The sequence below is a fragment of the Onychomys torridus genome, chromosome 4, assembly GCF_903995425.1.
Source record: "Onychomys torridus chromosome 4, mOncTor1.1, whole genome shotgun sequence".
NCBI classification, from domain to species: domain Eukaryota; kingdom Metazoa; phylum Chordata; class Mammalia; order Rodentia; family Cricetidae; genus Onychomys; species Onychomys torridus.
Window position 1 is genome coordinate 11764919 of NC_050446.1, and position 13918 is coordinate 11778836.

The following is a 13918-nucleotide window of genomic DNA, read 5'->3' on the forward strand; positions in this document are numbered from 1 at the left end:
AGTGCCAGCAAAGGCACCTCAAAGCTTGGCGGACAGCAAGTGATCCTTAATGATGTCTGGAGGGAAGCAGAGGAGCTGAGAACTCAGGGGGCAGTATGGTATGCCAGCCTGCTGGGTAAAGGCTAAGCCAGGTCCATGGTGCCTGTCCAGAAGCCTACTGCAAGGTTGAAAAGGCCAATTAATTGCTCAGCTCTGGGTATGGCATTGGAAACCTCCACTGTCACCCTTCTGATGAGGGGCTTTTTGTGGCCATGCTGACAACATTTCTGTGGCTTTTCACTGTGCTGCTCTGGACTCCAGAGTGAGTTGGTAACAGCCATCTCACTGGGCGATGAGTTGAGGAGATGTGGTTCAGCTCCTAAAGACACCCACTGTCTGTCTAGCCCATGGCAGCTGCTCCCACCATCATTTGTACCCTCAGTAATGAGAGTGAGGTTGGCATAGCTGATCAGTCGCTAGGAGGAGGCAGGGAGGTGTATGTACTCTCTTCATTGTTAACACCTTTATTGAGACGTAATTCCCACTGCACACAGTCCATTGATTGAAGCTTTCCATTCATGGTTCCTCAGCAGGAACGGTGGGACAGCTTCATCTCTCCACACAGGAAATCCCACAGTCACCAGGAGTCACCCCCATTCCCCATTCTATCCCTACACAAGATCAGTGAGGGATCCTGTATCGAGAGAAAGATGGGAACTGGTAAGACAAGGACACACAATGTCCTCAGGCTCCTGCAACTGCATATTGGCACACACAGTCCATACACAGACACACACACCACATGCATACAATACACACACATACATACCACATACATACAATACACAGACACACACACCACATACATACAATATACAGACACACACACCACATACATACAATACACAGACACACACACCACATACATACAATACATAGACACACACACCACATACATACAATACACAGACACACACACCACATACATACAATACACAGACACACACACCACATACATACAATACACACACACACCACATACATACAATACACACACACCACATACATACAATACACAGACACACATACCACATACATACAATACACAGACACACCACATACATACAATACACACACACACCACATATATACAATACACACACACACCACATACATACAATACACACACACCACATATATACAATACACACACACACCACATACATATAATACACAGACACACCACATACATACAATACACAGACACACACACCACATACATACAATACACAGACACATATACCACATACACACACAGCCTAAAATAAATACACATCCTGGATACAAGTCCCCTGTTTGATGTGTACTGTATAGATCTTTCCTGTTCCCTTTTCACTGTCATTATGGAATCATTTGCAATACAAACTCTAATCCTTTTGTATAAACATCCAAAGTTTCGATGATGTCCAATTCATCTCTCTTACCCTTGTGTTGCTGGGGGCTTTAACATCATGTCTAAGAGACCGGCTCGAGCCGCAAACACATACTTCCCTGTTTTCTTCTAAGGGTTTGTCCCTTTAGCCCTTGTGTCTACAACCCATTTTGTCTGCAGTCTTGTGTGTGGCATGAGGCAGTGTTCAGACATCGTTCTTTTGCATGTGGGTATCCAAATTGCTGAGAGGACTCTATCTCCATGGAACTCTCCTGGGGTCCTTGTGGAGGACCAGTCTCCATCAACATGAGGGTGACTTCCAGACCCTGGGCTCTGCCCCATTAGTCCACATCTCCATCTCTAGCTCAGCCAACACTATTTTGTCTACTGTAGTTTTTTCCCCAGCAAGTGTTGGATATTTTTTCTATTGTAGCCCCTCCTTCCCCCTCTCCCGTACCAACAAGTGTTAGAATCAGGAAATGTGAACACATCAACTTGATTCTTCTTTTTCAAGGTTGTTTAGGATACTCTGGCCCCTTAAAATTCCATGTGAATTTTAGGGTGAGCTTGTCAACTTCTGCAAAAGATCCAGCTGAGGCTGTGACACATCTATAGATCAACTTGAGTGTGTGGTCACCTTACCGACAGTGAACTTTGATGTCTTTCCATTGGTTTTGGTCATTATTTTCTCTCAAAAACATTTCTTCAGGGCCTGAGGAGATAGCTCAGTCAGTTATATGCTTGCCACACAAGCATGAGGAACTGAGTTTGGATCCTTAGACTGGACATAAAAAGCCAGGTACTGCTGTGTGGTGGTGGCACATGCCTTTAATCCCAGCATTCAGGAAGCAAAGGCAGGTGGATCTCAGTGAGTTCAAGGCCAGCCTGGTCTACAGAGTGAATTCCAGGACAGTAACAAAGAATCATTAAGAAGGACACCAGGTATCAACCCATGCTCTCCACACATGGGTGCACACATACTTGCACACATATACACGCATACAATTTAACTTTTTGTGGTAAGAACTTTGCATTTCTGTTGTCAGGCTACTTCTAGATATTTTTTATGGCTTTGAGGGCTATGAATAATGGAGTTGTTTTCTTGGTTTCTCTTTAGATTGCTCTGTGTTAATGCATAGAAATGGAGTAGGTTTTCTATACTGGCCATCTTTCCTTCTGCTTGCTCTCCATTTAGTTTACTTTCTCTCTAGTTTCTTGGAGGGGAAGGCAGGACCACTAGCTTGAACCTCTGGTCCTCCTGCCTCTACCTCCCATTGCTGGAATGACAGGCCTCACCCACTATGCCTGGTTTTTACGGCAATTCTTTCGAATGACAGAGCCTATTTATGAGGTGTTGCTGATGTCCCTGTGCACTCCCATTCTTGAGAAGAAGGCATTATGGTGGGCCCCTGAGCTGGGATGACTGGGAGGTTGGGAGGGCAGTGGTGGGGAGGCTCTGAGCAACTGTGTCAGAAAAGGCCCAGCCCCGTGTCCCCACGTCTAGCACCCTGAAAAGTCTTCCTCCACTGGGCCTTTCAGATCCGGGAGGAATGTCTGGCCTGCCGACGGGCTGCTGCTGTGTTCAACATGTCTTACTTTGGGAAGTTCTACCTGCTGGGAGTGGATGCCAGGAAGGCCGCTGACTGGCTCTTCTCAGCAGATGTCAATCGACCTCCAGGTACTGGGCCCAGGGTAGCCAGATCCATTCTTCTCTGACTTCAGTTTCAGATGGAATCCCAAGGCATAGCACGGGCAAGAGGGACCAGGGAGGGAGCAGGCAGGGAGCCTGCTGTTCTTCCCCTGGGTCTGATCAGTCTGCTGTCTGGACTTCCATGTCCTGTCACCAATCCCCAACCTCGTGGTCTTCCCCCTCCTCCATCCTTTCTTCTTTTCCCCTTCTGGGTCCCATCTTTCTTTGCTCACAGAAGGGATCCACGGCCACGAACACTCAGCCAGTACCTCCTGGCGCTTGAACCCAGTCACATCTCCTCACTACCGGGGTGCTTTCCCTATGTGGGGTTGCCAGAATTAAAAATCCATAATGCTTAGTTGCGCTTTAATCTCGAGTAAATAATGAACAATTTTTGTTATGGTGTAGCCCATGAAATATTTGGGGAAATCTTCATTTTTATCACCCACCTCCCCACTGTCTTACTCATCCACCCACCCACCCCCATCTTTATTCCTTTTCCATGCTGTTGTAAAAAGTCCCACAAGCTGGGTGGTTTAAAATAAGAGATGGTTACCTTCTGGCCCCGTAGGCCAGAGCCCGGTATCGGGGTGCTGGCTAAGCCCCATTGCTCCAAGGTTGAGTGGGCTCCCTCCTGCCTCCTCCAGCTCGGTGGGGCCAGGAGCATTGGCCATGCTTGGCTGCGGCCACTTCACCCATTTTGGCCTCTGATGCTGCATGCTGCATCCCCCATCTTTTCTCCGTGTGTGCGTGCGTGCGTGCGTGCGTGCGTGCGTGCGTGTGTGTTGTGTGTGTGTGTGTGCATATGTGTGCACATGCATGCAGACATCAGAGGACATTCTTGGGTGTCATTCCTCAGGAACCAACCACCTTGGTTTTTGTGGAGACAGGGTCTCTCACTGGCCTGGAGCTCACCAAGTCGTCTGGGCTGGCCAGCCAGGGAGGCCCAGGGATCGTCCCATCCCTGCCTCCCCAGCATTGGAATTACAGGTGTACACCACCACACTTGGCTTTTTTTTTTTTTACATGGGTCCTGTGGACTGAACACATTGAACTCCCCAGGCCTTAGCTTTCTTCTTTCTGTGAACAGTCCTACTGGCTGGGAGTCCATCTGAATGACTGTGCCTCACCAGGGTTATAAGGACCTTACCTCCAAGTAAGGTCTCACCTGCAAGTCCTCGGAGTCACACACTAATATGTCTGTTTGTGGGGTGTGATCCAACCTGAGACATCCTGTGCACAGCCGGTCAGCAGCCATCAGCCCATGTGCAGCTGCTCTTGCTCTTCCAGTAGTCACTAGGGTGACTCTTCCGACAGCTCCACCCACCTGCTCACCCGCTGCTACCGCCCGCTGCCTTCTACCCCTTCTCCTGCCCTTTCTCCATCCATCTGCTCACTACCCAGGGTGCCCACCCTTCCACCCACCCCACTCATTCCTCTACTTGTCTGCTGTTCAGCCACACAGCCACTTACACTGTAGATACTGATTCTGCCATTTCAGGCACACTGAAATGTGTGATTTGGGTAGGGATCAGGGAAGAGCCAGATGAGCATTTTCAAAGAATGCCCTTCCCCAGATGACAACCATGGATGACCTCATCAATAGTCTGGTTGGTTGAGATAGAGTCACAGGACAGGAGGTCTTTTGAGGAAGACCTACATGGGGTCATCTAGGCTCTGAGGAAGAGCAAGCTTTGGTGGAGCTCACACCTGGGTCCTTGTTGCCAGGTTCAACGGTGTACACGTGCATGCTGAACCACCGAGGAGGCACTGAGAGCGACCTGACCGTCAGCCGCCTGGCCTCAGGCATCACCCAGGCCAGTCCGCTGGCCCCTGCCTTTGAAGGTGAGGCTTTGAGAAGCCTTGGCATGGATGTGACCTGCTCAGGGGCCTGGCTGTCACTGTAACAGAAGGTCAGAGAGAATTGTCTGGCACAGCTATATAATAACCTGTCATGTCCACTTGTGGTCAGGAACTGGAGATTAGCGGTCTCATTTCAGGCTAAATGCTAGCTCTGTTCAGGCGGCTGATCTGCTGCCCTGTGCACTCCATAATTATGTCTTTGAACCTGTTGGTGCTGTGGCATGTTGGAGCAGCCTTGGTGTGGCTGGCTCAGCCTAGCTGTCCAGCATCAGCCCAGGGGAAGACCAACGTCCCGCTCAGAGATCAGCCTCTTCCCTTCCTGACATCTGGGCTGGTCTCAGTTCTTGAAACACTGCCATCCTCAGGTCTGGGCAGGTCCCCTGACACTTGGCTCAGTGTCCAGCCCACGCTGGCCCCTGGATGACGTCTGTGTCCCTCCACTTCTCCTTGCACACCCCTGATGACAAGCAGCTCAGCACTTTAGTCTTGCTTGCACAGGACATCTAGACAAGTCTGCCCCCTGTCACCCCAACCTGGATCCTCCCTGTCGCTTTCCACAGGGGCAGCTCCATCTCCTGTCCTGTGGCCTATGTCCACCAGGAGAAGAGATGGAACAGAGTGGGCCTGTCTTTTCTCCAAGAGGGCATTGATACTTCTAAAAGGGTGGCTACAGGGAGGGAGGGAAACCAACTGTGTGGCTCTCTGGGCTGCCATTTAAGAGGGTAACAGTGGGCAGTGCTACTTCCTAGTTCTTTCCCATGTTCCTGAAGCCTCCTGGGGCTAAGTCCCAGTCTGGGCATGGACAGAGGGGGAGGGGAGGAGGCAGTCTCCTTATCTGTGTGTGATATAGCCATTCTGATTTTTTTTTTTCTTGCACTGGGGGGTTGAACCTAGGGCAAGCACATTCTCAGTAAGTACTATATCCCTGAGCCACATCCTCACCACCATTTTCTGAAATTTTAAAATTTTAAGACCTTGCTGGGCGGCAATGGCATATGCCTTTAATCCCAGCACTTGGGAGGCAGAGCCAGGTGGATCTCTGTGAGTTCGAGGCCAGCCTGGTCTACAGAGCAAGATCCAGGACAGACACCAAAACTACACAAAAAACTCTGTCTCGACCCCCCTCCAATTTTTTTTTTGAGACCTTAACTCTCTGAGCCTCAGTTTCCCTATTTGTGAAATGAGCCCTGGAGAATCTACCTCACCCAGCTGCTACAGGAATGAATCAGAGCTAAGAGGAGCTAGGAGATTAGGTGTGGCCTCCCAAGCTTCCATTTCCCTACCTTGACAATAATGACCTTGCTGGAAGCTATCAAGAAAGTGCTTTGTGACATCTTATCCTGTACTACCCACCCTGTGCATAGTCCCTGGGGCTGAGTGCTTGGGGGAGGCCTGCACCCAGGGGGCATGGCAAGAAGACCCAGTGAGCCCCATGCCTTGGAGGCCATGGATCCCGGGACTCCCCGAACAGTAGAAAATGGCTCCTGCACTGGCCCAGCTCCTGTCATGCATATGCAATTGCACCACGTATATGTTTAATATGCATGTTAATTATGCATATGACTCAGAGTTCCAGTAAGTCAAGAGAATGTGGCAATTTACATGTGATCAAGGCTGTGTACTAAGCAGCTGTCAATCTTGGAAGCAATTTTAAATTATCTTTATTCATCTTTCTTAATATTATAAAAGATGTGCTTGCTTGTTTGAAACACACTGACATAATGAAAACGGCATAGAAGACCTGCCACCCACAGTGCTCACCCCACACCTGGAAATGGTGGAGAGGAGTGTGGGGTGAGAGTCTACCCCTCGGCTCATGTGGATCTGCCTTTCACCATGTTCCAGGCCCTGCATTGTCTCTGCAGGGCAGCTGAATGGGGATGGCTGCCCAGGGCAAACAGGCACATTACTCTCGAGCCAGTGGGTAGAGCACTCAGCCTGGTAACAGAATGGGGCCTGAAGTATGCATGGGGGCATTGGTGATGGTGGGATATCCTTTGGCCTGGGGTTGAAGACACTGTCCAGAATTCAAGCATCCTCTGGTAACCTCAGGGATCAGGAAGTCTTCTGCTCTTGTTCTTTCTCTCTCTCCCCCTTCCTCCCTCTCCTTCCCCCTCCCTCTTTTCTATTCATGAAGAGGAACGGAGAGAAGATTTGGTGTGTCCTGACTGGTGCTCTGCTAGCATTTTGCCCCTGGAGGCTCTAAGTAGCCCTGTGCTGGGGCCAGGCCCACTGTAAGATGAAAATGGAAAGGCTCAGAAAGATGAACATTGTGGCCAGCAAGCTGCAGACAGTGCAGTGGGACAGGCTGGCCAAAGCCCATATGCCCCCCCAAACTGCATTCTTCCACGAATGTGTGTGTTCCGGTGAGGTATATCCAAAGTAAAGGTGCCATATTTGAGGAATCAGACCTTCTGCCACCCGTGGCTCAGAGGATGTTCCTCAGGGTGCATCACCAGTAGGAGGAGACTGGGTGGACGGACAAGCACAGTGCCTAGGTTTGGATGTCATAGACTTAGCCTATTGCAGAACTCTGCAGGGTTGGGGGTGAGAGGGCTTCCAGGAAGAGATGTCACTGCCTGGTCATGGAGGTGGAGAAGCCCCAAGGGGGAGAACTGGGCAGGATCAAAGCACCCCTCAATAGAACCAAGTCCCGTAGGGAGAGGCTGCAAGGTCAGTGCTGAGGACTCTGAAGTTTGAGAAAGCTTGGGCGGGATGGGGGGCAGAGCATGTAGATATTGCCATTCTGACTCCCAAACCCTGCTTCTTGTGCCTGATGTGGCTTTGCCTCCTCCCAGCAGCCCTCTAAGGTGGTTCCAGTTGCATCCTGCTGCCTAAGCAAGTGATCAGGGCTCAGAAACCCAGGGACTTTTAGGGCTTTTACTGTGAAGCAGAGGAACCTCATGGGAGTCAGTGAGGAAGGAGGTCAGAAAGATGGGGGGAGGCTTAATAGAAGCCTCCCACCCCACCTCCCTGTGCCACGCACCCCCAACTGGTCCAGGAAGTAGTAAAGGCAGTGGTTCAGGGATACCTGACTACCACGGGTCATATCATCCTTTCCAATGACAAATTTTGTGAACCCTGAATTACAGATGGAACCACCAATTGGTGAGCTTGATTACTGGGTCCAAGGCCACTGAGCTCTGAGGCTGTGGTTTCCCCAAACACTTGGCAGAGTGAACTGGTGTCCAAGGGTGGAGGTCCAGGGCCCATGTGGCTCTTCAGATGTCCTACGGCCACAGAGACAGTGGGTTCCACTTATTCCCAATACAAGTCTTCTCTCTGAAGTTCTGGGGAAGTTAATGTGTTAATATCCTGGGTGATCCAGGTTATATTAGCCTTTTCTCTCATTGCTGTGACAAAAGCCTCCTGAAGAAGGAGGGACTCGTCAGTTCACAGTCCAAGGGCACAGCAGGGAGAATATGGCAGCAGGACCTTGAGATGACTGGTCACGTTACATCCACCAGGAAGCAGAGAGAGATGGATGCTGGTGATCAGCTCACTTTCTCCTTTTTATTTTCTAGACCTCCACCCCGTCCAAGTTGTCACCCACAGTCAGGGTGGGGCTTCTTACCTGAATTAACTGAATCTAGAACCCACCCCCTCGGACATGCTCAGAGGCCTGTCTCCTAGGTGATTTTAGATCTTGTCAATTGACCATCAAGGTTAGCCATCATGAGGGGGCTGTAGGCTCTAACTCTCCCCATCTCTAAGCCTGGCCCAGTGAGCTTCAGAATGGCAGAGGCAGGGAGCCCAGGACCATGGGGTATGTTAATGATGGGAACTAGTAAGGACATTGAAATCTAAGGAGGGAAAAATGTTTGTCTGAGGCCGCTTAGCCCAAGTGGTTGAGGCTGGATAGACCTCCCATACCAGAAGGCACCAGAGCCTTAACCCTTTTTCTGAGAAGCAGGCTGAACGTTTAACACTGCCCATTGCAGGAACTAAGCTATAATACTCTTTCTGCAATAAAAGTCTGGAGTCCTTTAGGCTCAACCTCACCATGTTCCCTGTCCCAAGGTCCTGTTCTAAACTTGGTGCTTCTCCTCCAGGGGATTGCTACTACTTGGCCGTGGGTGGGGCTGTGGCCCAGCACAACTGGTCCCACATAACCACGGTTCTACAGGATCAGAAGTTCCGGTGCCAGCTTATGGATTGTTCTGAAGATCTGGGCATGCTCAGTATCCAGGGCCCAGCCAGGTGAGAGACACAGGGACCTGATACCTGGTGCATCTAGGCCCCAGGTCCTCCAACCCAGCCCATGGGCAGAACCACTCATCTGAGCAATGGGTGCTCTGACAACCTGGAATGGTGCATAGGCTGATCAGAGCCCAGACCCTGGCCAATGCTCTGAGAAGAGGAGGGGCACCAGGTCATAGTCTTTGCTGAGCGCCTTTCAGGGACAGCGGACTGAAGGTACCAGGAAGAGGGGCAGGTGGTGAGGACAGCATCGCGACGCTGCCACATGGGGACATGGACACCATTTATTCAAGTGTTTAGAGTATTTGATTGGCATCTGGCTGCAGGGTCCAGAGTGCTGTGGGTGTAGCTTCCAGCCCCCCTCCCCCAAGGGGTATTGGAGCCCATATGCCAGCTTGAAGGAGTGGAATCCCACCTGCTGCACCAGAGGCCCAGCCTGGCCTTCAGGAGACTCTAGTTTCATTGCATGATGACCTTGGACAGGGCTTGGCTATTTTTAGAGTGAGGGAGGCAGGTGGGTGAGGAGGGAAGGAATGGGATACCAGAAAGTCAGATCAAGGTGCAGCCCCAGGGGACAGCCGGGTAGCAGCCTCCAGGCTGGCAGCTCCCCCCACCCCCCATCTCCTCCAGAAGGCTCTCTTCTCTCTCCTATGTGTAGTAATGTCACTAGTTACTAAGGGCCTAGTTACTAAGCTGTATGGGGAACACTTAGCACAGCACCTGGACCATTGAAGGTACAATGTGAACTGCTACTCGGAAGAACTTTCTGGAAGTTGGCTGTCCCTGGGCCAGCCAGTATGGCAGCTGCTGAGCCTTTACCTGGCTCTTGACCTTTTTTGGCAGCTGAGTTCTTCAATTTAATGAGCTTTGTTCAGTTCCAACAGCTTCCTGTGGCTGCTGGGAACACACCGAGCTATGTGGGATGGTCACAGTTGTCAGCCTTAGCCCCAGGCACTGGACATGGCTTTTGTGGTTCTGTGAGGGGTGTCTAGGTCTCCATGTAGCAGCCAGGCCTGAGGCATTCGAGGGGCTGGGACCTGCCACTAGGACTCCAGGTGACCTCTTTCCTCAGGCCACCTGTTCTTCTCCAAGGAAGGACAGCAGCCTCGGCAGACCTGGGTGGCTGTGTTCTGGAGCTGGCACCTTAGCCTAGATCACAATCCTCCAAGCTCCACTTTAGGGGCCCATTGTAGCACCTGTGCCCCACAAGGAAGACACTGCAAGCTTTCAGGTATCCTGCCAGACACCCTCCCCCTTGTTGTGTGGCTGCCCCAGGGCTGTGGGAACCTGGGTTCTAGAAGGTCTAGATGCAGCAGAGCCGAGCTGAACCTCTAGGGCTGGCACCACGTGGGGCTGGGGTTACATAAGGATCTTGGCAGAAGGCAGCAGCTGAGCACCTCAGGCGGGCGTGGGTGGTAGCTCCCAGCTCTGTGCGCTGGGGATTTGGGCTGGCTGCACTTCTGAGCAGTTTGCTGAAGCCCTCTGGGACCCCTGGTGGGTAGAAGTGAGGGCGTTTCCAGCCCTAGATACATGCCCTGCTGCCCATGTCGAGCCCAGATGCCTATGAGTACCACTCACCAGATAATTGTGTGACACCTGTGGGACCCCAGGGAGGGAACCTGGCCCCGACCCAGAAGTCTAGGGCCACTGCCTAGAGAATGTGACTGCTGACTGAGTCAAGAGCTGAAGGGTGACAGAGGCCTGAATGTGACCGGGAGCAGGACAGAAGTGTGGAGGGACACAGGAGAGGCGACCTGGGAGGAAGAACGTGGGCTCGGTGGTGGGCAAGCTTGGGGTATGGGGTTTTAGCAGTAGGAGGCTTGTGCTGGGCTCCAGAGGAGTGGGGAGGTGGGAAAGGGAGACTGCAGGGCTGAGACCAGCGAGGAACGTGGTAGACTGTGGCTCCAAGACAGTTCCGAGCAGCAATGGACATGTGACTATGCACCGTGTTGTGGTTTGGGAAAGCAGTGGACATGACAGTATGAGCCACTGCGATGTGACGGTTTGGGGAAGATGAGTCTAGTGCTGCAGTCCCTGTCCTTAAGCAGGTGATGTCCACCAGGAGGACGGGATGCTATGCAATCTCTCTCCCTCCCTGTAACACCTGTGAGGCTGAGACCCACTGCAGGCAGGAGGACCCTTGGGCCTGGTTGGAGGATGCCCGTGGCAGGGTGGTGGTGGCAGTGGCGGTGGTGGTAGCTGGCAGTGGTGGTGGTAGCGTGGTGCACTATGGTGTCCTTGTGCTCTCCTGCTGGCTCCTGTCTACTCACTACAGCTTACATTTTGACCTTTCCTGTGTAAAACAGAGACCACCATTGCCATCTTCTCTCAGTGACCACCATGGTGATTCAGGTGAGATCCAGAGTGCTTGGTGGTTGGGGTAAACTGTTGAGTTTATCCGCCTGAGGCCAGAGCTCATCTGTAGCCTGGCCTTCCCGACTCTGCTGGGCCCTGACAGCCCATAGGAGGCTGGTGGCTTTCTCACATGGTGGCACTTGTGTACCTAGCAGAATGTCTAGATAGATGTCATTTCTTGCCCTCCTCCCTCCAGCGTGGGCCCCACTGGCCAGGAGTTCCCGAGGTGTGTGGCTCACTGACTGACCATTCTGTCCTTGTTCACAGCCGTGCCATTCTCCAGGATGTGCTCGATGCCGACCTGAGCAATGAAGCCTTCCCCTTCTCCACCCACCAGCTGGTGAGAGCTGCAGGGCACCTGGTAGGTAGCCATGGCCACCAGCCTCAAGGGTGTGTGGTGGCAGCAACTTAATTTAGCAAAGGTGGATGGTCCTTGGAGGCTGGTACTTAAGGCAAGTCTCTATCTCCCTGGAACTCAGCCCCGAAAGTCAGACAGACTATGGCAGCCAGCCTGACCCTGGAGGAACTCAGAGAGGGTCATAGGGGCCAAGATGCTGTGCCATCTGTCCATGTGTCCACTGCTTGTCACCTGGCATGTGCCAGGCTCATCTGGGAAGGGCCTTCATTGCTTGCACAGATAGCTTTGTACCCTCTCCTCAAAGCAGCAGAACATGTCTTTCTAAGCCAGGGTGACTACTGCCTCCCTAGAAACACCAGGGCTGGGGACAGCTGACAGTTCTCTGTGATCCCACATCCTCTGGGGAAGTTACTCTTCCTTCCTAGTGATTGTCCTGGTATTGTAGATGTGGGGGAGCCTGGTCTGACCCCCAACAAATCTCCATTCCAGTTCTTAGAAGTCCAAAGCCAAGTGCCGAAGCCCAGCTTCTCTGAGGTTATGGATGTCGTCTTCACCAGGGTCCCTTGGACTGCATGGGCTCCCTGGGAGACCCTGGGCAAGGGAGTCTGGGCCCTAGCTCCAGGCTGGCCCCTCCATTTCCTGGACCTCAGTCTACTGGTTGGAAAATACACACTGATTTCCACCCGGGCTTCTCAAGGCTGAGGGAGAGGCGGATGGCACATATACCAAGTGCCACCGCCCCCCCATGGGAGATTGGAGACCCCAGCTCACAGTCACCAGCAGTACCCCCTTAGAGGTGGCTATGGGAAGTGTGTTCTGACAAGGCTGCTCATTAAGGTCATTCTGGATCAGTTATTTCCTGCTGCTTTGCAGTGACCCCAGGCCGTGCTGAGTGAGTTTTGCCTCCCTAAACTGAGTTCAGAGAATCTGGGTATCTTGCCCAGGCTGCCCAGATAAGGAGTGCCCAAAGAACATAGATCTCTGCTGGTGACACACATATTGCCTGCAGGAGGGTGGGGCCACTGTTGGGGATGTCCTGTTCTCTCCTCTTGGCCATGTCTAGGTTTTTGTGGGGAGGGTGTGGAGGAGCATCAGTTGGAGAATGAGATTCCTGCCCACGATGGGGCCAGACTTCCCGGGACCAGGCTGGGACCCGTCAGCTATAAACAAAGTGGCGCTGAGTGCTGCAGAGGATGCTGCCAGAGAGAGCGGGTGATAAAGGCGGCCACGCAGGCTGCACTCCACCTCCCCTCTGGAAGCTGCACCAGGGTTCAGGAAGTGGGGTGGGGGTTCTCTGTCTAGCTTGTTTCCTGCCTCATTAGTGCAAAGCTGTTTGCTGGGCCCAGAGAAGGTAGGGTCTGAGAGAGTGGCACAGTGGGCTCCTAAGAGATGGCCGCCTCCTGATCTCAGGACTCTAGCTTGGGTTGTCCATGGGGGCATCTTGGGGGCATTTGTGTGGTCTAGTCAGCATCCAGAGTCTAGCTTTGATTAGGGCTGGGTTCTGATATGTGCAGGAGAGGAAAGCTCTCTTCCACTGTGCTGAGGCTTGGCGTAGCCTCAGTCTGTGTGTGGTTTGGATGTCCGTGGAAGGCAGACCAGGTGGGAACATATCCCCTCCTGTCAAGATGAGCATCCTCCCCCCATCAGCAGGACCACCATGGGGGGAGCCGCATGGGACTTCCAACTCCAGCTGCTCCCTCCTGTGGGACCCTATCCTGGCTATGGCCGCCTCCCCAGCCCTCCCAGGCTGCCTGGGAATCTTCACCTGGGGCCTGGGAGTTAGGCCAGGACCCAGGCTGAGCTGACACAGAGCTCACACTGCCCAGGGTCATGGACAGGCCAAGCCTAAAGTAGGTGTCTGGTTCAGGGAACTTCCTCACTGGCTATGCCTGTCTCCTGCCAGGCTGACGATGGTGGCCTGAAATGTGTATGAAATCACGTTCATAGCCCAGGCAGTTGGCATAGGCCTGTCATCCTAGCTACGCAGGAGATCAGGGCAGGAGAGTTGAAAGTTCAAGGCCAGCCTGGTCAACTTCTGCTT

General features: G+C 52.4%; 1 protein-coding gene across 2 annotated transcripts in view; it reads left to right on the top strand.

The window, feature by feature from the left end:
- Positions 1 to 13918, top strand: part of Sardh (sarcosine dehydrogenase) — a 61924-nt gene that overhangs the window by 24557 nt on the left and 23449 nt on the right. For both annotated transcript variants that reach the window (XM_036186330.1, XM_036186332.1), the window contains 4 exons: positions 2951 to 3089; positions 4830 to 4946; positions 9017 to 9164; positions 11787 to 11880. In XM_036186330.1, the coding sequence (XP_036042223.1) occupies positions 2951 to 3089; positions 4830 to 4946; positions 9017 to 9164; positions 11787 to 11880 (498 nt within the window). The remainder of the gene's footprint in view (positions 1 to 2950; positions 3090 to 4829; positions 4947 to 9016; positions 9165 to 11786; positions 11881 to 13918) is intronic.